The sequence below is a fragment of the Typopeltis vanoorti genome, chromosome 4 (assembly GCF_054136105.1).
Source record: "Typopeltis vanoorti isolate ZY-2024b chromosome 4, IOZ_Tvanoo_1.0, whole genome shotgun sequence".
NCBI lineage: Eukaryota > Metazoa > Arthropoda > Arachnida > Uropygi > Thelyphonidae > Typopeltis > Typopeltis vanoorti.
In genome coordinates, this window is record NC_143552.1 from 126616294 (window position 1) to 126643865 (window position 27572).

At 35.3% G+C, this 27572-nt stretch overlaps 1 protein-coding gene across 1 annotated transcript in view; it reads right to left on the reverse strand.

The window, feature by feature from the left end:
* Nucleotides 1-27572, reverse strand: part of P5CDh1 (delta-1-Pyrroline-5-carboxylate dehydrogenase 1) — a 280792-nt gene that overhangs the window by 226552 nt on the left and 26668 nt on the right. The window contains exons 2-3 of the mRNA XM_090391995.1: nucleotides 26868-27066; nucleotides 9575-9622 (exon numbers count right to left, since the gene is read on the reverse strand). Coding sequence (XP_090248121.1) covers nucleotides 9575-9622; nucleotides 26868-27066 — 247 coding nt within the window. The remainder of the gene's footprint in view (nucleotides 1-9574; nucleotides 9623-26867; nucleotides 27067-27572) is intronic.

Here is a 27572-nt window from a genome sequence, read left to right on the forward strand (position 1 = left end):
ATGGAGTAATTACTTTGAAAAACTGCTAAATGAAACAAGCAGTGATGACAGCACAGTGGTAAAAACACTGACCAAGCATGCAGTCAGAAATACACATCCATACCTGAAGTAGAAAAAGCCATCAAAAGCCTGAAATGTGGAAAGGCAGCAGGAGTACAGTAGATGATATTAGACTAGAAATGCTCAAGTAAGGAGGCATAAAAGTCGTACAGTGGCTGCACTGCATAGTTCAGAAGGCCTGGACAGAGGGACAAATTCCAGATGATTGGAGTAGAGCGCTCATAGTACCCATATATAAAAAGGGAAATAAAACTGAATGTGAGAATTACAGAGGCATTTCATTACTGAGTGTTCCTGGTTAGATATGCAAGTATACTTGAGAAATGGTTGAGAAGGATTGTGGAAGAGAAGCTTGGTGAAGAACAAGCTGGATTCAGGCCAAATAGAGGCTGTCAGGATCAGATTTTTACTTTACAACAGATAGCTGAAAAATCATGGGAATATAAAAAAAGATCTATATTTAAGTTTTGTAGATCTGGAAAATGCATATGACAAGGTTCCAAGAGAGAAGCTATTCCAAACGCTACAGTTATATGGTGCTAATGGAGCATTATATCAAGCAATACTTAGTCTTTATTTGAGTTGTAGGTCAGCAGTTAGAATTGAAAGAAGTACAGGAAGATGGTTTAATGTTAAATCTGGTGTCAGAAAAGGATGTACATCAAGCATGTCAAACTCTTAGGCTAACATGGGCCAAATAAACGAGGTTTAAGCTTATGTGGGCAGCAAAAATCGAAAACTTCAATTTTCATAAAAACGCAGGTTTATTTTGAAAAGTACAATATAAAAAAAGAATGAGAACAACGATAAAATTAACGTTTTCTTCGTGACACTTGGCATCTCTTCTCTGCTACTATCTCTCCTACTCTGGAGGAAATCTTGTTCGCAGTGATTACTTTCAAAACTGATCCAAGATGAATGTCAGTAATTCTGGATCTGACAGGAGACTTATTTCCCTTCATAATTGTAAATAACTGCTCACACCGATAAGTACTTCCAAATATGGATATAATTTCATATGCGAATTTTCGACTATTTTTAAACATGGCAGGTAAATATTTGTAAAATCCAGGCATGCCAACTTCACTGAAATCTGAATCGCACTGGATCTCAATTACCTTCATTTGCATTTGATTAGGTACTGATCAATATTTACTGAAAAAATCGAAGAAAACTTGTCTTCCAAAAATTTAAAATCTGCAAATCTCGTTTCAAATTCAGTTCTAAGACTTACAATTTTTTCTGCATATTTTTGATACTATGCAGTTTCACTTAAACTTGATTTGTTCATGTTGCATGTTGGAAAGTACGTTAAATCTTCATTTTTCAACTGCATTTCCCCAAGAACTAGTTTATATTTAAATGCCTTAACTTAGTCACACATGTTCGTAATGATCTGATCTTTTCCTTGCAGTTTTAAATTTAAATCATATAGGTGTTTTGTTATATCAACCATGAAGGATAAATCTTGCAACCACACTATGTCAAAAAACAGGCTTGTGTCTTGATTTTTAGTTATTAAGAACTGACATAATTCTTCTTTCAAGTCCCAGAATTGTTTAAGAATCTTGGAACAGGATAGCCAACGTACCTCGGTATAGTAGGACAAACCGGAATATTCGCTGTCTAATTCACTTAAGAAAGCAGAGAACTGTCGCTGATTTAAGTCTCGAGATTTTATGAAATTAATGATTTTTTTGATAGATGTCAACACATTTTCCATGTTTATTACTTTCACACATAATACTTCTTGATTTATAATGCAATGCATATGATGAATCTTGGATCCGTCATAAATTTCACTTTGTTTTTTTTTGCAGTAATGCCACAAAATCATTGTTTTTTCTGGTCATAGAAGGAGCTCCATCTGTAGCTACAGAAGTTAATTTTGACAGAGGTAGATTGTATTTTTGCAGAAGTTCAAAAACACAATTAAATATATCTTGTCCTGTACTAGTGTTATGCATTGGTACTAGTTCCAATAATTCCTCAAAAAAAGTTGAAATCTGTGTCGCAAGCATGAAGAAACACAGCTAATTGAGCTATGCCCCCCCCCCCCGCAATGTCCATACTCTCATCACAGGCAATGGAAAAAGCTTCAAAACTAGATGATTTTGCTTTGATCTGAACACTTAAATTGTCGGCCAAATCAGTAATTCTTTCCGCAACTGTATTTCGAGACAAAGATTGTTTGAAAGCATTCATATTTTCAGGACAAATAATTTCTGCTGCTTTAATTAGACATTCCTTAATGAAATCACCTTCAGTAAAAGGTTTTTAGTGTTTAGCTATCAACTCCGACAAGACGTAGCTTGCATGCACCGCCACTTCACTTTCTGGTGATACTTTAGTAAACATGAACTGTTGTTTTTTTCAGTCCCGACTTGAACTCTTTCAACTTTTCTTGTCTTATTAATCCCTCATAATTATCATATTTTGATTTATGTTGTTCATAGTGACGATTAATGTTGTATAACTTTGGTACACTGATAACATTATTACATATTAAGCAAATTATTTTATTTTTTACTTCACAGGAAAAATACTCCACTTCCCACTTTTCTTGGAAATTTCGATGTTCGTCACAATTTTTCATTTATTACTATCACTTGGTTTCGATAGAGACATGCTGAATATTTTAATAAAAACTGATATTTTTTCTTGAACATCAACTTACCAGACACTAAATAACTGCACAAATTAATAAGCATAACGTAAATAAACTTATTTTTCTTGTTCACCGAAAGCGAAATATTTCTTGTTACGCACACCAAACAAGTCAGTTCAAACAAGACTGATGACTGGACGTGGGCGTGGCACTGGCACGTGATAGTAGGTATATAATCGGCTGGGGGAAATGGTTCACCTGCGTGTAAAGGAAATGTATGCAACACGGCTATATGTAGTAATCACTTTCATTGGCAAACGTTTGGTTGGGCAGCAAAAATATTTGTCGCAGGCCGCATGCGGCCCTCGAGTTTGACACCCATGATGTACATTATCCTCTCTCTTATTCATTATCTATATGGATCACATTACGAAGGAAAGTGGTATTAAACCTGATATCAAAATTGCAGGTGTTAATCTCAGCTCTTTGCTTTATGCGGATGATGTTATACTTCTAAATAAATCCGCTACAAGTCTACAAGATTCCCTGACTAAATTCAATAACTGTTGTAATAGATATGGTATGAACATCAGCATTAAAAAGACAAAGACAATGAAAATAGGCAGAAACATAGAAAATATCAACTGCATGTGAATAGAGAACTTATAGAACAAGTAAAACATTTCAGCTACTTAGGCATGATTTTTAGTGAAGATGGTAAGTTAAACATGGAAATAGATAACAGAATCAACAAAGCCAGTATGGTAGGAAGTCAACTGAATAAATTTATATGGAATAAGAGAGAAATTAGCCAAAACACTAAATTAGCTGTATACAAGACAGTGTTTAAACCAATTTTAACTAATGGATCTGAGAGTTGTTAGAAATAAAACACTTGACCAAATACTAGAGACCACAGCTATGAGAGTCCTGAGAAAGATTAGGGGAATGAACAGATGGCATCAATGGTAACATCATATTAAAAATGAGGAATTAGGAAAGAACTTGATATTGTCAGCATCCAGGAATGCATTAGCAGAGATAATCTGAGGTGGTATGGTCATTTAAACAGAATGGGAGAGGAAAGATTAGCAAAACAAGTGTTCTCTGCCAGGTTGGCAGGAAAAAGACCCAGAGGAAAATCAAGATATAGGTGGATTGATACAGTAAAAAGTGCCTTAGAAGACAGAAATATGAGACCTGATATTGGAATCTTGACATTTAATAGACTGATCTGGAGGAAAATTATAGATAGGAAGTTAGTAATGATGTAAATGTTTCATGCAGTACTATCATATCCTATACACCTCTTGAGGGTATATATCAGCAATTTGATGATGATATAATATTGTTTATTTTCTTCTGTATTTTTTATATTTAATATATGTTTTGCTGCTCTTTTTTATTCTAAAGTATTTAAAATTTCAGGGGTTATCCATTCATGATTTGGTCTTGCTGTTGTTCCAAGTATGTTTCGTGCAGTGTTCATAATAATTTTTTTGCCTTGATTCCATGTATTTTCAATATTATCATTGGTTAATCATCTGATCTCATTTCCTATTAATGTTTGATAGTTGTCTTGCACAAATTTTTCTTTCAGTTTTGACATGTCCATTTTGTTGATAAAAGCTCGTGACTTACGGTACTTAAATTTTAGTTTTATTTTTGCCAAAAGCAGTTCATGGTCAGTGTCAAAATCTGGAGTTTTTAAAGTTCTAACATTTTGAACTGATGATTTCCAGTTACTTTTGATTAAAATGTAATCAATACAGTTCTTTGTTGTACCATCTGGTGAGGTCCATGTGTATTTGTGGGAAGGTCTATGGAAAAAAAGGGTATTGCAGATAAATAGATTATTTGCTTTACAAAATTCTAGTATTCTTTCTCCTCTTTCATTTCTATTGTCAACTCCAAACCTGCACATCAACATCCTCCATGCCTGGGGTGAACTGTCCAATCTTGGCATTAAAATCTCCCATCACAATTAATATATCTAACTCTAACTCTAATTAAACACATTAATATTAATAAAAACTTCTTCAGAGCAGCAAAGTGCATATCATACATGTACTATATGAATATGATCTCTGCTGAAAACATATTACTGAAGAACTAACTGACTTCAGTAACATGAAGTCAGTTCTTCACTACTGGAAAAGTTGGATTTCATAAAACCTAGATTTGAGGAAAAATCCAAAAAATTAATGATTTCTTGAATCAGAAAAACACTGAAACAATAAATAAAACAGGCAGAATAAGAGGATAAGGTGAAAAAAATTGAATCCTGAACATAAGACTTATGTTTTGAGCAGAATAACAACAAATATCATATTGAAAAGAAAACGTAAGAAAGATCTAAAAAGAAATCAAATTAAAGAAGATTTTGGAGGTTTACTGTATACAAATATTACTGGTGGGGGGCGGGGCGTTTAAGGGTCAAAGCTGTATAACTGAAAGGAGAGAGACCTCCACACAGCATTTAAAGGAATGCAGAGAACTGACCAGGGCCTCTGACCTAATGTCCAATCCTCACCTTCTCGTGGTGCACCCTGTTAGGTATCTACCCAAATGAGGATGGGCTGGCAATTTGGGATTTAGCTGAGCAAATTGTATTCTTATATGGCTTAAACCACAATATAAAATGATGGTACAACATGACAGAATTTCATGCTGGATGGGGTGTTGCTCAGTTAAACAAGTCCCCTATTGTTTTCGCCAGGGAATCAGGACAAACAGTGAAAAGTCAATTATTGGAACAAATCCTGAAACACATTCCAACTCAATATTACCAGAGTTAAAGATCAATATTATCAACATAAGAAGCCTGAATGGCAAAGAAATGGAACTAGCAGAAGAACTGGATAAGTGCCACATCGACATAATAAGGATGAGTGAAACAAAAAAAGATAAAAACTGGCGAGATGTTTTTTTATGCAATAAATACAAAATGTTATATTCAGGCAACAACAATCAGGAAAAAAGGAGCAGCTATAGTATTCAACACTAAATACGAGGCTAACAGGCAAAACTTGAATAATAGGCAATACCAAGTAGAGTGATGCGAGCAAATATCAGAATGGGGAACTGGACAATGAGACTTATTTGTGCTACAGAAGGCTCTACTAAGGTAGAAGTGGAAGAATTTTTTGAGGCTTTAGAGAAAGCAACTGACACAACGAAAAAGAAAAAGTTGGTCTTTGTGGAGATCTAAATAGCAGAGTATGAAATGATTGTCAGACATACAGAAATATTTTGGGAAAATTTTGAGAAAAGAGCAAAGCTAATAATAATCGCAAATACCTGTTGGATTTCTGCTCAGGACATAGACTGGTTATTATTAACACTATGTTCCAACATAAAAATGTGCACAAATTCACATGGAGAGAAGAGGCAAGGAATAAGAAAAGTCTCATTGACTATGTTATTGTTGATAGTGATGTTTTCTCCCTGGTGGAGGACACCAGAGCGTACAGAGGATTTGAAATTGGAAGTGATCACTATTTAGTCTTGAGTAGGATAAAATTGAATTTCATATTGAAAAGAATAACATGTAAGAAAGTAAAAAATCAAGAAAAAATGAAAGAGTTTGAGAACAGGAACCAAACCTTGGAGGTTCAGTGGCAAATCCTGAAGAAAGCACTAATTGATTCAGCCAGAGAAGCAGGTGGTGAGGTTGTCTGTAAGGAAAGAAAAATCAGAACTCCATGGTGCACATAGGAAGTTAAAGAGGCAATGAAGGAAAAGAAGAAACCATATCAAAAGTTCTTGGCAAATAAGTCAGCTTGTGCTCTTAGAGAATACAGAGACAAATCTAAGAAAGCTAAACACTGTGCAAAACTAGCTAAACAAAAGTCATGGGAAGAATTTGATAAGAACATAGAAAATAAATATCAGAAAGGTGGCAAGATATTCTAGAGATTGTTGAAAAAGCTCAGAAAAGGAGGAGAGAGTGTCATAAAAGGAATTAGCGATGATAAAGGCGACACAAAAACTGCTGAAAAAAAATATCCTTGATATATGGAGTGATTACTTCGAAAAACTGCTAAATGAAACAATCGGTAACAGCACAGTAGTGAAAAACCTCAATAGGCATGCAATCAGGAATACATATCCATACTTGAAGTAGAAAAAGCCATCAAAAGCCTAATCTATATCGATCATATTATGAAGGAAAGTGGTAATAAACCTGATATCAAAATTGGAGATATTACTTTATGCAGAGCCTCCGTAGCTCAGTCAGTATAGATGAAGCCCTTTGGTTGGAAAGACCTGGGTTCGATTTCCACCTATGATGTGAGGAAGTTTTATCTAGTCTCTTTCAACTAAAGTTGAGTTAGCTGGTCTCATAAAGACATAGGTTTTTTCTCCCAGAAACTTGGGTTTTTCATCCCCTCAGGCAAACACTGGCCCTGTGAACACACACACACTGATCTACAGTCAAAAAAAAAAAAAAAAAAAACATACTTTGAAATCCCTCAATGGGGAAAATTGGAGGAAGATGATGTTACTTACACTTTTAAATAAATCCAGTACAAGTCTGCAAGATTCCCTGACTAAATTGAATAACTTTTGTAATACATTTTGTATGAAAATCAGCAATAACAAGACAAAGACAATAAAAATAGGCAGAAACATTGAAAATATCAACTGCAGGTTCTCCAACTATAGGTTCTCCATGGAGAACCTATAGAACACTAAAGTAAAATATTTCAGCTATCTAGGCACAATTTTTAGTGAAGACTTTAAATTAAATATGGAAATGGACAACAGAATCAACAAAGCCAGTATGGTAGGAGGTCAACTGAATAAATTTATATAGAATAAGAGAGAAATTAATCAAAACACTAAATTAGCTGAATACAAGACAGTGTTCAAACCAATTTTAACTTATGGATCTGAGAGCTGTTAGAAATAAAACACTTGACCAAATACTAGAGACCACAGATATGAGAGTCCTGAGAAAGATTAGGGGACATGAACAGATGGCACCAATGGCAATATCATATTAAAAACAAGGATATTAAGAAAGAACTTGATATTGTTAGCATCCAGGAATGTGTTAGCAGAGCTAATCTCAGGTGATATGGTCACTTAAACAAAATGGGAGAGGAAAGATTAGAAAAACAAGTGTTGTCTGCCAGGTTGGCAGAAAAAGACCCAGAGGAAGACCACATAGGTGGAATGATACAGTAAAAAGTGCCTTAGAAGAGAGAAATATAACATCTGATAATGTTGGAGTCTTGACAGATAACAGATTGATTTGGAGGAAAATTGTTGATAGGAAGTTAGTAATGATGTAAGTTCTTCATGTAGTACTATCATAATATCCTGCACACCCCTTGAGGGTATATGTCAGGATGATGATGATGATGATATATAAAATTAATAAAAACAGAAATCTATTGTTCTCTGGTGACCTCTTGATATCAACCAAGTGCTGAATTTTGTTCAGCTTTTATTTGTTAAGCTAATATAGTCAGCCCATCTCTATTTACATAACACTCCACCTTCTATCCCTTTCTGTTAGAGGAAGCCTTCGGAGGAAGAGTGTGAGCACTCTTCCTCCTATAGCTCTTCAGGCCACATTCAACCTGTCTTCCCATCTCACTTCCACAGGTAAACAGATAATGCACATATTAAATGACTTTTTTTTTTTTTTAAACATAGGTAAGTAAATCTCCTAACAGATGATTTTATGCAGCCAGAACATTTTGTTTCTTAGTGCAGTGATGGCAACCTTTTAGGCTCGGCATGTAAAAAATTTGGAAAATGCCTAATTTGACTCTGTTGGAGTGATATCCAATGTCATATTATATTGGTGGAATTATGCTAGAAGAAACTGATCAGAATAGGGTTCTTGGAGTTTTAGTAGACAGGAGGTTGAAGTTCAAGGGTCAAATGGCGAAGAATGCAAATACAACTGAGAAGCTAATTGCAATACTGAAATAAATCTTGACATGTAAAGACAAGGAAGTTATTTTGCCTCTTCACAACGCCTTGATAACACCTTACTTAGACTATTGCATGCAGGTGTAATCTTCTAGTTTCCATGGCAATAGATTATGAAGATAAAGTGAGAATTGAGGCAGTGGTGTAATATGATTGAGACTTTCAAATTTCTGAAAGAAATATATATATCAGTAGATGGAATTTTTCATTTTATGTAGGGTGGAGAAAGAATGAGAAGACATCCCTGGAAGTTAAGAATGAATGCCATCAAGTGAGGGGGGGGGGGAGAGAGAACTCGATTTTTCTCTCATAGTGGTGCATGATGGAATGGACTGCCACCGAATATGGTAAGTGCATGTAATGGTGTAAATGAGTTCAAGAACAGGTATCACAGCTGGTGTGGTAATACATAGCCTCCCGCAATGAGTCCTTGACTCTCTGATATAATAATGATTTTTTTATTTTTTTTTTAAATAAAAGCAAATGTATTACCATAGGGAGGACATTACAAGACTGATAAAAACAACAAATGAACAAGAAAGTGACACTGATACTTTTTTAAAACTCCAACAGAGAAAACCAAACCTTGGTATAAATAATAGCAATAAACATAGTAACATCATTTTTGGCAGCAATGCTGTCATCACTATTAAATACTTAATGAAATGCAGCATAAAGACAAACTGATCTAAACTAAATAATGAAATTCAGGATAAGGACAAACTAATATTAACTAAACAACCTCTTCAGGTAATACAATTTTAAGCTAGACATATTTTGCTAAGATTATGAATTTCCTTAATCAGTTCAAAATTGGTCTCCAACCAAAATCACCCTAATTCAGTTCTTCTGAGATAAAGCTCAAACAGTATTGCTAATAATATCTAATTTAGTGATACAAAATAAGTAAAAAAAAAATTCAAAGCACTTGACATACTTTAGTTGAAAGCTACTCACTGAATCAGCTCTGTAATACTTTGCAATCTTCTGAGTGTGACAAAATGGCTAAAAACAAAAGATATAAAAATTTATAACTGTAATTTTAAAAAAATTTGGATAAACCACACTTTAAATTATACTTCATTTTATGACTGTGCGAAGTATTGAATGCATCTTTTCATATTATCAATATTTCAGCTAATTTTTAGCCAAAATTAATCACATTTATATAGTCAAACTCTTGCTATAGCAAACTTAAAAACAGCAGAATTGTCTATAATAGTGGATAGTCTACTATAATGAATTTCTTTAGCATAATATTACACCTATAAGAATTTGGTTATTTACTCTAATACAGTTTTCAATTCTACTGATGATTTTTGTTGTTCTCAATTTACAATATCTCAAAAAAAATCCTAAAAGGAAAAGCATTTACTATCTTGTGCATGCATTATAGTAATGGTGCAATGCTGACAAAGATGCTGCCACTTGATACCAGTCTTTTACTAGTTGTCACTTATTCAAGCAACAAACAAATGACAGCATCTTTATTAGCTTGCATTATTTCTCAAATCCAATATTGCTCTACAAATTTGCACATTCAACAGAAGATAAACCTACACCATATGGATGCTGCTTATATGAGCATGTATTAAATGCTTGTAAATGAACTGAAGCGAATGTTAATGTTATGCTGGAAAACACCTTTTGTTTCTGTTATATAAGCCGATCTGGTTGGCCAAGTGGTTAGAGTATCTGTTCTCCAGCCAAGAGGCTACGTCTGTTTGCAATGACCCACACCAGCTGTCATATCTTCTCTTAAACCCATTCACACTACTTCAACAGGAAGACTGTTCCACTCATTCACAGTTCAATGAGAGAAAAAATCTAACTCCCCCATTTTCTTAACTGCATGCAAACTTAATTTCCATGGATGCCCGCTTGTCCTCTCTGCACCTTCCATTATCAACTGAAATCCTATAAAGTTTATAGAACTCTATCATATCATATCCCTCTTTCTTCTGTCTACAAGTCTGCAGTCCACATAGTCTCAAATCTAGCCTCGTAATCTACATTCCATAATCCTAACATTATTTTTCTAACTCTTCTTTACTCTGCTGGAACCCAGGAGAACAAATCAGAACGCAGTAGTCCACTTGCAGTCATATCAAAACCTTGTAAAGAAGCAAAATGACTTCCATATCCTGACATGTCAATGTTCATTTCAATATCACAATTATCATCTGAGTTGTATTTGTAATTTTTGTTATGTGACTTTTGAACTTCAACTTTCTATCAACATAACTCCAAGATCTCTAGCATCATTAGTCACTCCAAGCATAATCCAACCAATATATGTACAGTTGAATGTCACACCACACCAAAGTGCATAATTTTACATTTACTGATGTTGAATTGATTAACAGCCATTATTGTTTGTCCATACTTCCAGCATATTCAAATCACCCTGTAAATACTGTATATCAGTAGCATCTCTGATTGTCATGCCTATCTTTGCATCATCAGCAAACAACTGCAGATCTCTCATCAGCTCCTTTCCAATATCATTAATATATATATATATATATATATATATATATATATATATAGATTAAACAACAATGGTCCAAGGCCTGATCCCTGGGGCACACACTGGTCACCTTAAATCTGGCAAATTCAAATCACCCATATACCACTTTTTGATACATGTCTATCAGCTACTCACTTATTCAAGCCAATAGTTTATATTCTAATTCCATATTCTCTAGTTTCTGCAACAGCCTTTTATGTGCAGGGAGACCATACATCACCCACACCAGCTGTCATATCTTCTCTTAAACTCATTCACACTATACACTCACTACTTTAACAGGAAGACTGTTCCACTCATTCACTATGAGAGAAGTTCAACCATATCAAATGGTTTAGCAAAGGCCAACAGTAACATAGTGTATCTATTTCCTTTAACCAACTCTGCAGTAACATTATTATAAAATATAAGCAAATTACTCAGATATGACCTCACTTTAGAAACCTATGCTGTTCCTTGCAAAGTATATCTTGTTTACCCACCCATACAGAAATGGGTGGATAAACAGCTTCTCTAAAATCTTTACAGTTACTCTAGGGATACCGATAGGAACTGTAAAGATTTTAGAGATTTAAAGATTTTCATACATCAACTTAGCTTTTTGTACATACTCCTAACTTTTCTGGCTTGAGCATTATATATTTAATAACTCATCTCATGCTTATTCTCACAATATTCCTTATATATCATCATCTTAATGCCTTAGTAAGTGCTCTGTGAATTTAAAGGCAGCAGTAGTAATGGCCACTGTGATTAACATTCCATAATTAAGTTGTTCCAAATTTTGGATTTATTACAACTCTACTTATGAAAATTTAAAGTTGATTTTGATTCTAAAAAAATATTCCAGATTAGTATCTTCTAAATGATGTTTACAGGTGATGTCCTGGTTTGGCCAAAATTGGATAATCATGCAAGTATTTGATATTTCATACATTTGCTAACAAATTTATTTATTTATTCTTATAGCAAAAGGAATACAAAGCAGCAACAGGTCAATGTCCAGTCCAGAAAGCCAATCCAGGGCCTCATCTGTCACCTCATGGATGTCCTGTAGGTCACCACCCATGAAATTGGTACCTTGAGCAGTCATTCACAACATGAGTGATCGTCTGGGCCACAGGGTAAGACCAGTGTTCTCTCTACGTGTCTGGTGTTGATGCTAAGGCAGCTGAAGAGAATTTGTTCATGGACCAGAAAGGGTTTCTTGATTTTAGGCAAAGACTAGGTGGATTTATGAGAGTCTGGTGCAGAGGCAGGAGTGGGTTGCTCATTATTTTATTAAATTCTTTAATCGAAGCTTGTCTTCTCTGTATATTTGGTGTAGCAATGTTAAATAGGACAGGCAGCCAGGGGAGAGGGGTGCTTCTCAGTGTCCCACTAATTGTGTGCATGGTAGAGTTTAGCTGGGTGTCTATAATCTTAGTGTGCACACTTCCCCAGATGAGAGCACAGTATTCTGCTGCATAGAATGCGATGGCTAGTGCAGTCGACCTTAGGATTTCCGCACCACAACCCCAAGTTGTTCCAGGAAGCCGTTAAATGATATTATTTCTCATTTTAATTTTGTTAGACAGGTTGGTGATTGCCTTTTATAGGTTAGGCTTCAATCCAGGCTAACTCCAAGGTATTTCGGGTGAAGCCCATGTTCTACCATTTTGCCAGAGAAAGAGAGGTTGAGGTGTTGATTTGCCTCAGCATTGTTCAGGTGGAATGCTGTGAACACAGTTTTTGTTGGATTTGACTTCAGGTGCCACTGCTTGAAGCACTCTTCCAGGATGTTCAGGTCTGTGTTCAAGGTTGTTTCTAGGTTGGCAAAGGAGGTAGATTGGTGTAGGATCGCTAGGTCATTGGCATACATACATTTGCTAACAAATAAAAATCCATCAGAGTATTGATAATAGTTGAAAAGTTACACCATATTTCCTAAGTACCTGACAATCTTCTAAGTGCCTGGGAAAAATAAAATACACTTTCTATGACCAGTGTTTGTAGGAGAAGGAATAATGTTGAAATGAGAATTAGTTGGCATTATGGCAAACACAACTAAGGCTACAAGGCAAAGTATTATGTACATCAAATATAGAATTTTCTGTCCGTTTTTTTTTTCTGAGATAAACACCTGATTTTCCAGTAAGAAAAACGATCACCTCTGTATGAAGCCAGCCAACTCACCTGGAGATAAAACTCCTTATGAAGGTTCCTCACTTCCTACATGAGTCGAATAGTTCTTTCCAAACAAAGGATAAATATTGCAATACTCTTGCAACTGTGCTGGAACTATGGTCAAAGAAACCAAAACTTTGACATAAATATATTATGTCTGTTAAACTGTCTGCATGTTCTCCAGAGGTTTTCCTTTTTTCTGAGGAAAAAACCATACCAAATCCATATGAAACTGGCTAACTTAACTTCAGATAGGAAAGTTGTGCATGGAGGACCTTAGAGTATTGTCAATTACACAGAGATTTATAGTCAGTTGCCAAATAAGTATCATTTTATGTGACACCCACTCATATAAGGCTATAATTTTTTTTTATTTATTAACATTTGTATTGAAATAGTTCTACATGTAGGATCATAAGAAGCCTAGCCAAATGATAACGTGTGCTATCCAACTCTAGACCTGGAGAATTGATAAGTCATACACTGGCAAGTTCCCCATGCTACCAGCATGCACTGCAAAGCAAACAAAGAAAGCATCTTAAAATCAGCCTGAGATAGAGTGCATATAACTTTGTTGACAACATAAAAGGATAATAAAGTTCCAGAGGTAAATTTTGATATGATGTGTTCTTCTTGAAATAGATACACCAAGTCTCGGTTTTCAGGCACAGTAGGCAATGTTCTCACAATGGAGGATAGCGAGTGGTGCCCAGTCTCTGCAGACTGAAAACTGATGACTATTTCATCCTCACTTGACTATAAAAGCAGGCATCTTCAATTCTATGTCAGTCTGACGGTTCTTAAACCTATTCTCTATAACCCTCACTGTTGCATTATTCTCTGACATGTCATGTATGTTATAAAAACACCATGCAACATGAGCCAAAACTTTCTATACTCTGGAAGTTTATTTTGCATTTGGTTAGACTATAATAAATTTAGTTTAATCCTTTATCCAAGTGTAAGCAAACAAAGTTTGCACCTGAAAATATCTTCAGGACTGAGGTAAGGTGGTACATCCCTTGGCAACTCGGAGCAAAGGTGGACCACGCTCAGTATCTCCCATAAAAGCACATCATCTCCTTGAGGAGATGTATACTGCTATGCATTAAGGGAAGGGCCACTATCCAGACCGGTTTCGACCTTTATTGAGGTCGTGTCAGTGGGAGGCAGACCCAGAGTGGTGATACTAAAGCAGAAGCAATGGAGAGGTCATATTTACCTACACGAGTTGCCAACTGGTGTACCACCTTATTATTAAATTACTCTGGATTTAGGGAAAGATAGAAGTTTATTTTGCACTTGGTTAGACTATAATAAATTTTGTTTAATCCTTTATCCAAGTGAAAGCAAACAAAGTTTGCATACCACCTTACCTCAGTCCAGAAGATATTTTTAGGTGCAAACTTTGTTTGCTTACACTTGGATAAAGGATTAAACTAAATTTATTATAGTCTAACCAAGTGCAAAATAAACTTCCTACATCTTTCTCTAAATCCAGAGTAATTTAATAACAAGATGGTACACCAGTTGGCAAACTCGTATAGGTAAATATGACCTCTCCATTGCTTCTGCTTTAGTATCACCACTCTGGGTCTGCCTCAAACTGACGAGACCTCAATAAAGGTTGAAACCGGTCTGGGTAGTGGCCCTTTGCTAAATGCATAGCAGTATACATGTCCTCAAGGAGATGTGCTTTGCATTATGGGAGATACTGAGACAAGGAGTGATGAGAGCTTGGTGTACCTTTGCTCCGAGTTGCCAAGGGATGTACCACCTTACCTCAGTCCTGAATATATTTTCAGGTGCAAACTTTGTTTGCTTACACTTGGATAAAGGATTAAACTAAATTTATCATTTTTCTATACTCTGACAACATGTTGTGCGGTTCTTGTCACCACTTTTTCCTGGAGCTGTACAAACATGAGTTGGCAGAGGACTGATTCTTGTCTTGATTAGACTCTTGTAATACAGCTCTGTAAAATGAATAGGCAGCATTAAAGTCAAGCCCATCACCTTTGTTCAGTCAAAGCAGTTATAATCAGTCTTTCTATCAAGCATACATCCAGAGGTACAGTGATAATCATCCTAAATACATGATGTCCTAGAGGCAACAAGACATCTTAAGTGAAGAGGGGAAATTTTCTCTAGGCATTAACCATCCCAATGAGGGAATCCCAAGACCTTCATGATTTAGAGTGACATGGAAAATGTTAATGGCACATCATGAGAAAGATGTAACCAAGAGCATATTGCTGAGTAAATAGCTATATCCATCTAGGACAGTACTGGAAGAGAGACCTTACTTGGGACTAACCTATGGTAGAGTCTGCAAAGAAGGAAGTAATTAAGAATGAAGTGCTGCTATTAAAGTTTAAAAATAAATTAAAGATGCCAAGAAATTATATTCTGGTTTAATCCTTTATCTAAGTGTAAGAAAACAAAAGCTTGCATGTGAAGTACCTTCACGACCAGGCTACTTGTTTGTTGAAGTTAATGACTTCATCTCAGATGACTTAGTATCCCACTGATACAAAGTCATTAACCTCTAGTCCGCGCGGTTAGCCTAGTGGCTTTGCGCTTCGCAACCATATGCCTGGGGAAGGAGTGTCCTAGGTTCGATTCCCGTCAACGACATGAGGAGCTCAAGGATCTTCCTCAGCCACAGCCAAGTTAGCCGGTCTTGGGCTGGACAGCAGGATTTTTTCTGCCAGTTTATCTGGTGTTTTTCATCCCGCAAGCAGACAAACCGGTCCGAGGACACACACGGACTACAGGCAGGAATACTGACCCAGCCATAGGTCTGATTCATCAGTCTATGCCGGTTCCGGAGCCCGGATAAAATTTGGGGGGACTAGATGGTACCGTGAACTCCGGTATAAAGGGGGAACGCTGCATCATCACATGAAATAAATAAATTAACCTCTACATACAAGTAGCCCAGTCATGAAGATGCTTCACGTGCAAACATTGTTTGCTTATACTTGGATAAAGGATTAAACCAAAATATAATTTCTTGGCATCTTTATTTTGTAGTATAACCAAGTGAAAAAACTTTAAACAGCTATTAAAGTGAAATTAGCTTTTCAAAGAGGAGAGAGAGAGAGAAGATCCTAGAGTGGATGGGAAAGAGGAGTGGCCTGTTATAGAAAAAGAGAGCAGCAAGATATTTCTGCTATTCCAAAATTTAGATGGAATGCAAGGACATGTCATGCAGGGAAACTCAAAGTTCTCAGCCTTCAGTTTGTTACACATGACGTTTAGGCCTCGAATTTGAAAGAAATCGACTGTTTAGTTGAGGAGTTACTGCAAGTCTTCTCAAGTAGATGCTATAAGATCGGCAGTGCCACAGCATTAACAGTGATTTGTCAAGTCAGTAGCTAGTATGCTTCTGACTCAACAAAAGTTCATGAAAGAGTTTTCACTTGGTTATACTACAAAATAAAGATGCCAAGAAATTATATTCTGGTTTAATCCTTTATCCAAGTATAAGCAAACAATGTTTGAATGTTGAAGCATCTCCACTTGCAAACATCTTCAAGAAACTCAATGATTCAACTAAAGAAAACAAGACAAAGAAATTCTCCTTTGTATGCACCCTACTTGCAAAATGTGGTAGAAGACATCTTCCATGTTGTGCTCAATGATATTCCCTTACAACAATTTGCATGGAGGAGAAATGTGGTTCACACACAGAACTCCACCACACTTCAGTTGTGAAGCCCAAGGTGGTCCAATGACATGGCCTCCTTAGCTACCTGACTTGAATCTTGTGGATTTTTATTTTTGGGACTATCTGAAATTACTGAGATATTCTACATCAGTGGGAAAGGTTGATGAACAGTAGGAATATGTTGAACATGCATACACTGCTATTAGACACCAGCCAGTAAGTAGCTTTCGCATGCACAAGACTATCAATGGTGAGACAACAACTGCATGACTGGCAAGGAGGTCAATTTTGAATATTGGTTGTGAAGCATGTTCATCCTACAGTATTTCTTTTGCTAGTTATTTCTTGACAATTTGAATTACATTTGTTGTTAGCATTTGTGCTTCCATTACAAAGAGCTGCATCTCAGAAATGTAAAGTTTCTGGATCCAATAAATGTGAATCCAGAAGCTTTACAATAGTTTTGAGAAGTAGAATGTGCCTTTAAATTTTAGGACATGACAGAAGTGTATAACTACCATGCATAAGACCTTGATCAGACCACATCTGAAGTACTTATGTAGATTCTGTTTATTATCCAGTGACTAAATCTAGACTGTTTCTGGTCAAAGGTAAAAGTTTAACACTAAGATATAGTCAGGACTTGGATATTTCTTGATCTGAAGATAGCTAAACATGCAGAGATGGTGATTACGACAAACTTGTGGAAAAAGACTGGGGCAGTGCCACACCATTGCATAAGAATCTACAGTGGAATGTTTGATGGAAGTAGTATCAGACCACATACTTAAGATCAGAAGAAAACTCAGGTAAGAATTAAACAGATGAGTAGCATCATTAAGCAAAGATGCTGCAAAAGTGTTGCAAAGGGAACATAAAGAGAGAGGCGATCAGTTACAAGAACAAGAATATAAAGCACAGAAAAAAAAGGGGGGGGGGGAGGAATAAGATTATGATAATTAAGAAGGGCAAAATAAGATTATGAGAAGAAACCAGCCATGAGGACTCAAGGAAATCTCAGAGTTCTTTCACTATATGGTGAGTAAATGGTTAAAATGATTACAGTATGATGATCTTAATGAATGCTGATAGCAGGGAGGTGCGAAGCATTAGGAATAGTATCATCCAGCTGGAGGGAGCTGGATGATACTATTCCTAATACTAATGCAGTAACTAGAGATGCTTAGGATATTGCAGTCAATGTGAATACTGCCTTGGAATTGCATCACAATATTATAAGAGAGATGGCATCCACTGGCCAGGCTGCTTGAGTCAGCTCTGGTGGTGTCTAAAGGGAGTGGTGTTATACTGTTCAACTGGACCAGTTATGTTATTCCCCACTTTGCTCTATATATTCAACCTTTTAGTTATAGTTAGTCGGGAAGAGTAACATAATAAATATATATAAATACGGTTAGAATGTTTTAGATTTGTACCCATGATAGTGCACCGACTTCAAAATCACTGTGTTTATCCAAAGAATGAAGCTCAAAATAAAATAAAATAAATAAAATATTTATGATAAATATATACAATAAACACAAATTCTGTATTTAAGTAATTCACTTTCTCTCTCTCTAAGGAGATCTGATTTATATTCTCTATAGAATTACAATTAGTAAATTTGAGTATATATATCTAACTCTTAAATTCTGATTAAATACAGAAGATAACTATATCGCCATCTAGATCTAGAAAGTTTTTTTCCCTTGAATGATATCATTAACATACATTTAGATAATACAAGCTCAAAGAAATCATCTCTCTCACTCTCTGACTCTCAGTTAAATTCATTTTTGAGGAATAATACCAGATGCTATACAAATTGAACATACACTAGTGGCCAAAATTGTGGAAACCTTTTGGAAACAGTGTATTTTTGAGGTTTGATGGGCTCATAACACCACTTTTTTTTGGTGTAATACCATAAAATTATATATCAATGGAAAGATAATTTAATCAAGAATGTAATGCAATAACTTTTATGAAGAATTTTTTTTATTAGATCAGCAGTTATAAAGAAGAAAAGTGAAACACATAGAAAAAATGAGATATACAAAAATTCTCACAGTGTGAGTTAATACTTAGTTGGATAATCTTTAGTGTTAATTACGGCCTTACAACACCTTCCCATGGAGTGAACCAAGTTTTTTAGTTCTGCAGCTGTCATAATGTGAAACCAAGATTGAATTATTGCCTCTGCATTTTTGAAAATTATGGAGACAACTACCGTGTTTGAATAAAAACTTTAGTTTAATATAACTACAATCTACATTCGACGTTTCGACCTTTATGTCAAGGTCATCTTCTGGAGCATACAACTATACACAGGAAACAAGCTATGCTACAATCAAACTGGTTTGTTAAGGACACTGACCAACCGCTACAACAATTGTTGGCCTGACCTCTGGTGAGAAAAAAAAATAAATGCATAAAAAAATAAAAAAAATAAAAATAAAAAATTATACATCAACGCTAGAGTCCTATTAATAGTGTTGTCTACTATATATATATATATTCACATCATTCCAGCCAGTTGGTATGGAATGGTTTCTAATATTAGCTAAGGATTGGCTACAGTCCTGACTTATGCTGTATCTTTCATATTAGGTAGGCTGAATGTGTGCCATCCAGATCCTTGGAATTTTCATGCCATCTTTGTTGTTGATATTTGGGTGGTTTATCAGGATTTCGCAGGATTCCTTAAATTTCCTTTCATACCAGGTTTTTGTGCGGTGTAAGGAGCAGGTGCTTTTCCAGTTGATTTGGTGTAAGGTGTTGAGTGCGTGGTCTGAGAGGCCTGCTTCACCATAATGGTTATATTTAATGTGTCTAATGTGTTCTTTCTTGAGTATAGGGATTGTCCGTCCTGTTTCACCAATGTACAGTAAGTTACAGGTGCAGCGGATCCAATAGACTCCAGGATGTGCTAATGGGAGGAGAGGATCGTTAGAAGAGTTGAATATGGTTTTAAGTTTAGTGGGTGGTTTAAAGGTGGCATTGAGGTTATAATGTTGTAGGATTCTGTTGATTTTTTCTGATAACCCTTTAATGTATGGGATGGCTATGGTTTTACTGTAATCTAGATTCGTTTTTGTTGTAGTTTTATAGAGTATTTTATTAACAGTATTTTTGTTATAGCCATTATTTATGAATGTGTCACTAATGATTTTTAGTTCTTGTTTCAGGGCTTGCTGGTTAGAGCAAATAGTTGTGGCTCTGCTTTTAAGGGTGTTAATGACTCCATATTTTTGTGATGGGTGGTGGTATGAATTAGCATGTGTGTATTGGCCAGTGTGTGTCGGTTTTTCAGTAGACCGTGAAGGATAGACTGCCTGTTGTCTACCAACTCCTTGAGTGTTGCCGCTAATTTCTTGGCTAGGTGGTAATTGGGACTGTCTATTCCTTCCACGATTGGTCGAAGGGGCACATTTTGTTTGTGTATTTTCAGAACCCCATATAATCTGGGGGAGTGGGCGTAGTGGGGTTTGAGTTTTTTAACCGTGTCTGGTGGCCAAGAAGTGACGGACTTGAGTAGGTTTTCTGTTTTTTTCTCACCAGAGGTCAGGCCAACAATTGTTGTAGCGGTTGGTCAGTGTCTTTAACAAACCAGTTTGATTGTAGTATAGCTTGTTTCCTGTGTATAGTTGTATGCTCCAGAAGATGACCTTGACATAAAGGTTGAAACGTCGAATGTAGATTTTAGTTATATTAAACTAAAGTTTTTATTCAAACACGGTAGTTGTCTCCATAATTTTCAAAAATGCATTCGGATCACCGTATAAGCCTAAAAGAAAAGAATTATTGCTTCTATTAATTGGGATGGGTTGCTTCTGACTGACAAGTTTCTTAAGTCAGCTCCATAGATGATTTTCGATTGGGTTAAGGTCTGGGCTATTCACAGGCCATTCCAGCAGTGGAATATGATTATCTTGAAAACACTTGTTGCACAAAGCAGCAACATGACATGCAGCTGAATCCTGTTGAAATATAAATGCTTCATTATCTTGGAAAAGATCACGTACAGAAGGCTTCAGTTTGGTCCTCAAGTATTTAATTTATGTATTTTTGGGCATTCATATTCCATTAATCACGCAAATTCTGTCCACACCTTTTGATGTCATACAACCCCAGATCATAATACTAAGTGGGTGTTTCATAGTAGGTGTAATGCAATCAGGATGCAAAACTTCTCTGATTCTTCTCCTTACGTATTTTATGCCATCACTACCAAACAGGGAGATTTTGGTCTCATCACTCCAAATAACATTGTCCCATTGTTCCACTGTCCAGTTAACATGGGTTTTAGCCCAGTTTAATATTTTCAATCTTTGTTTGAGAGATAAAAATGGCTTTTTTCGTGGAATTCTATAATTTAGACCAAATTCCTGCAGCCTGCACTGAGCAGTCCTTGCACTCAACTTCACATTGTATTGTGCCATTTCATCTTGTATACACCCAGATGATTTTCTTCTGTCACATAGGCACAGTCTCTCAATTTTTCTATCATCACTTGCTGTTGTGCACCTTTTCCTGCCTTTACCAGTCTGGTTTTTTTAGTGACTGAGTCTCCTTATACTGCTTCAAAAATTTAGAAATGCCACTTTCGGTTAAGTTTCCACCAATTTTTTTTCTAATTTCTTCATAACTGTAGTCTTGTTCACTTAATAGTACTATTTTACATCACTTTCTGGGTGACCAGTCAACTCTTTGCACCATTTCTTTAATTTTATTACTTTTTAGAACACAAAAAAAACCCAACCAACTTGATAACAATCACATAACACACTGACAAATGTCCTCCTCTCAGCTCCAATACATGATATCAATAGCTGAATCCTACTGTGATCTAATTGGCTCATTGCCAAAACAAGATGACACCTGATTGGCTCTCTAAACACTCATGCTCATTGGCTACATTCAAATGAAGGAAAGCTACTTCATATCAACCTAAGCAAGTTGTGCTTCTTTTTTCTGGTTATTTGGGTGCAACTTTTCATAGAATACAGATAATTGAACAAACTTTGTTGCATTACATTCTTGAATAAATTATCTCTCCATTGATATATAATTTTATGGTATTACACCAAAAAAAAAGTGGTCTTATGAGCCATCAAACCTCAAAAATACACTTTTTCCAAAAGGTTTTTCCATAATTTTGGCCACTAGTGTAGTATTCACAGCTGAAAGTTCTATAGTTTCACTTGAATATATATATATATATATATATATATATATATATATATATATATATACAGGGTGTTCGGGATAAATTTGACATATTTATAATTAATTATATTTTTCCGTAAGTTACATGTATTAACACACACTTCTCTTCATTTAAAAGTTTGGACCCTTCTTCATTCATATACAAGATGTCAGAAAGGATGGATAGCTGGAACCCACCTGAATCATGGAAGAGAATAACTTGTATCATGATGATTCGTGCCCGCCATCAAAATAAGGATATTACGACTGCTGCCCAATGCTCCCTGAATACAGTAAAAACAATCAGGCATGAACTAGAGACTTGCAATGGTGACTACGAGGATGTAGCAAGAAGAAAGATCCCTAGCAGACGATCTGATTGCGTTCGTACAGCAGAATTCCTCGCAAATCTGCAGGAACAGGTGTTGAAGAACCCTGGCATTGGAATTCGGGCTTTGTTCGTGGAGTTGCTAACTGTAGTCAAGCCCTGGATAACAAGGGTAGCCAATGGTAGGCCGTATGTATGGCAGCAGGATTCGGCCCCTTGCCACACCTCTGGGAAAAGTCAAAAATGGTTGTCTGAAAATTTCTACGACTTCACCAGTCCAAATGTTTGGCCTCCAAACTCCCCAGACCTTAACCCCATGGATTATTTTGTATGGGGCGCAGTTGAAAAAGACACCAATCGCACTTCCAGTAATACAAAAGCCCAGTTAATGGATAAAATTAAAACAGTTTTTGCGGCCCTTCCCAGGGAGACTGTAGCATCAGCTTGTTCGAGGTTCCGAAGCAGAATTGAAGCTGTGATCGATGCTAATGGTGGTTATTTTGAGTAAATCTTGTTGATAGTATTGTAATTAACTCTGCCTGTAATGTTTTTTTGTCAATTCATTAAATTTAATAGATACAAAGAAGATTTTCTTTTTCCTTACGAAACTGTCAAATTTATCCCGAACACCCTGTATATATATACACACATTCTCCTTTGTTTATTTTCTTTATTGCTTCTACTCATTCATTCTAACTTATCTCTCAAATTCATCAATCACAATAAAAGAAGTTACAGCTCTCACTTAATCATTATACTTGCATGTGTCTTTAAATAAGAAAGCTTCCTTAAACACATCTTTCCTTTATTTTGCTGAATACGCATGAACAATAATTGATCTAGCAATAAAAATACATTTAATTGAACAGCACCAAATACCATTCCAATAAAAAGAACTTTACTGCAGATTCCATCTCTCCATGGAACATATACCACTTGCTTCTTATTAAGCACATAACAACCATTTGCACTAATTTACAAAGGCTTGATACATTGTACTGCCCTTCAATATTAACTTTAGTTTCTCATTGAATAGTAGATCCAGATGTATAAAAAAACTTTGAGATCACAAAACTTAACTCAGTAGTTTCTTCCTCCTTTCTTGCTCTTCTCTCTTGCTTACTTATTAACCTAGCATTCTTGTTACCTGCAACAGTTGTTCTAAAAAACTCAACTAATGAACATGTCTGTCACTGAGATTCAAAGTAAAACTCTAGTAACAAAATGGCTCTCATTACTACATCGCTTGCACGTTGTAATAGTGTATAACATAAGGATACTACTATAAACAATTGTACAATAATATACACGCATTGTTATTTATATGTAAATCCCTAAGAAATATACAGCATTAAGGAAAGCAAATTGACTACTTAAATACATTTTAAGTCCCCTTTTGTATTGTCACCACTTAACCAAATGGCAGCTCCAGTAATGCTAAATGTACAACTGCATTAATAAATGAATTTAAATGTGAAAAAATTGAAATTAAATTGAAATTATCTTAAATTTAAATATAAGATAATTTCTAGATTATCTTATACATAACAAACCTTATTTATGAAATTTTCACTCAGTATATGTAATAGCATAAAAAAACTAACAAAGTAAATCACGATTATATGAGATTTTAAAAGTGGTGAAAAAAAAAGTCAACATAATTCCTTTATATAAAGGAAGTTCTATGACAGAAATAGCAAATTATAAAACAATCATTAACTCAAGAGGGTTGGTATTAACTATCCCTCTTGAGATAATTAAGATAGTGGTATTAAGAGATTGGAAAAGTTGTTTAAGGGCAGAATTCAGGAAGATGGATAGAAATATGATCATCTATTAAGGACACATTACACTGTCTAAGGACACAGTACTGTCTTAACTGTTTATAATAAACTGACAGTCTAGTTGGATAATGGAAATAGCTACACCAGGATAGTGCTGGATTTTGCAAAGGCACTTAAAAGGATAGAATCTATTATGTAAATTGGAGTTAATAGGAATTGAATATGAAGCTGGTAGAGGGCAAATGACAGCCATACACAAGAGAAGTATATGCAGAGTAGAATCCAAGAGAATATATGCGACCAACACCACAGTAGCTTTGAATTTAAGGCTGCTGCTATTTAATTTGTATATTAATGATATAGAGAATGATTTGAAGGAAATATTCAATTATTTGCAGATATTGCAAAACTGGAAAGGCAACAGCTAACAAATGTGAGGTAATGATCAAGCAGAGTAATTTAAAGAGACTGATAGTACGAGCACAAAAGATCATTTAAAATTAAAAGCTCCACCAGTGTAATGAGGCTATGATTTTTTATTTGATTTTTATTGCGCAAAGACATCAAAAGATCATACTGTGCCAGAACACAGGTTACAGCAGTACAGTACATATGGCAAACAGTTAGTAGGACAATCACAAACATCCATGCTCTTGGCAGGATTCAAACCCACAGCCTCTTGGCAGAAGAGCAGATACACTAACCACTCGGCCAACCAGGCCATGAGGTTGGGCATTTGGTGGGGGAGAGGGAGGAAGAGTAATATGAAGTTCAGAGGAGATACTGTAAACATGAATAGTATAATGGCTGGTGTATGTGTAGCATAGAGTGACATACCACAATTATTCCTAAAGATTACTTGGATATTAAAGAACACGGTGACAAGTAGATAAGGAAGTCATTATCACTATTCATGATTGATACAGCCACATGTGAACTATGGTGTAGAGATTTTGTTACCTGGGTTTCCAAAGAGGATCTATTACAGGTAAGCAATCAAAATGATTGCTGGTTATAGAGTGCTCCCTATAAAGATAGAATGAAGGTTTATGAGTTACAAAGTTTAGATGATAGGCATAAAGAAATATGTCAGAAACATAAAAATTGTAAAAAGTTTTTTTTTTTCCACTATGTTACAAAGCAAATTATAATTTGCATAGAACTTATATTCCTATTTAATCCTTTATCCAAGTGCAAGCAAACAAGGTTTAAGTGTCTTCACAACCAGGCTACTTATATATAGCAACCCATTTCACTTCTGCTGACTTCACATCAGCTGCCTCGGTATACATGGCATGCTTCATTCTGGATGTGTATATTGCTACGCATGATGCTAAATATATAAGTTATTAAAAAGGTTTTATACAGCTGATGCTGAAGAAATATTCTAATTCATGACAGCACAGGAGAGAACAAGGGATCAATCACCCGAGGTTGTGTAAGAGTGTGGTTAAACTAAGGACTTCTTTTTTTGAAAGGAGAGTGGTGATCAAGTGAAATGGGTTGCAAGAGGAAGCTGTTAGTGCCTTATCAGCGAATGAGTTTAAAGATATGATAGTTGCTGTGTATATAATAGTTAGTGTTTGTTTGATTCCTGTAATATTTTTGGACTCCCTAAGGTTTTCCATACAGCATTCAAGTACAAGGATGAACTAAAAGATCAGGGAGAATAGCTTCACAACTAAGGGGAGAAAATAGCTTAAAAGGAGGAAAACGATGAAGAGGAGATTACAAGATTATATTTGAAGGTGTAATAAGTGTGGCAATACAGAACATAATATACTGATTTTTCTCAGCAGAGAAAGTGAAAAGATGGTCCTTAAATTAGATCAAATTTAAGGACCTTAAATCAAATTTACTCAAATCCTTTAACTCTACAAACAAATAATAAAAATTCCAAATCCAGATATTCAGAAAAACCAGAAATTACTACAGGGAAAAAAAAATAATAAAAAATAAATATAGATTTGCTTAAAATCATGCTACTGCCAACTCTGCCATCAACTGTTGGGAAGATTAAGGATGCAGTCACAGTAATTTGTCTGCTTTTTTACCATTTCCTGTTATGTCCTCTCCTTCATGCAGAATTTACTCCAATAGTTCATCATAAAGTTTCATAACTGATTCCAATCAATATCTCAAATTCTTGACATATCCTACTTAAGGGGAAAAGCACACCAAATTGTTAGTTTTTCAATATCTTTCTTTATTTTTTTTTTTTATTATTCAAATATGTACTCAAAATTCAGTAAGTCAAACCAGAAACTCTGAAGTTGCAAGTTTTGGATGTAGAGCTTTGTACCTGTAATTAATTATGTTTCACAATAACTTAACTCATAATTCATAAAGACACCTCAAGAAATGCCAGAATTCAAAGAATTTTTTCACATTTCACTTGTCAAAGAAAATTTAAACAAACAAACAAACAGTTTGAGATGCTTGAACAAAATTTTTTTTCAATTACACAAAACTGATTTTCAAATATAACTTGATAGAGAAAGAAATAAAGAAAAGAAAATAACTACATATCGTGTGTGAAACATTATGCAATTACAGCTTACCATCACTTGATAAGATTCATTTCCAGAATAAATCACTTCCTCTCCAATAATAATTGGGATTTCTGTAGATGTGTTTTTGTACTTAGACAGGGCCTGTTCCAGTGCTTTTCTTTCTGCACTATCTGGCAAATACTGTAAACATGGCTCATTTTTCACACTAAAATCTTCAACTTTTGATGCTAATGAAATAGAACATATCCTAAAAAAGAGAGTGCTTCCATGTAAATACAATATATAATAGTATTGAATAGTATAATTAACCTAACTGATAAGCTTAGGCGTTGTTGGTTATTCATTACTTATTTTTTCACGGTATTAACAACACCACAAACACTTTTATCAACAAGGATGTTTTATTAACGCTAATATTTCGCTGATTTTCAAATCAGCATCATCAGAGCACAACACACATGTAAACGCGACAGTGAGTGAAACAATATAATTGCAGAAAGACAAAAGATCTAAAGTCCTATTTTTGGCGCCCTCTAACGGAAAAAAAAAAAAAAAAAAAAAAAAAAAAAAAAAAAAAAAAAAGCAGCAGCAGTTATCCAGGAGTTTTTCTTAGGATAACCGTCTCCCAAATTTTTGGCAAATTAATGCAACCATATTTGTTAAGGTTGGGAGAATTCTTCAAAGCCATTGCTGACTCAAAAAATAGTCTTTCAGATCTATAACGACTCCTAAATAGCACATTCGTTTTTCTCC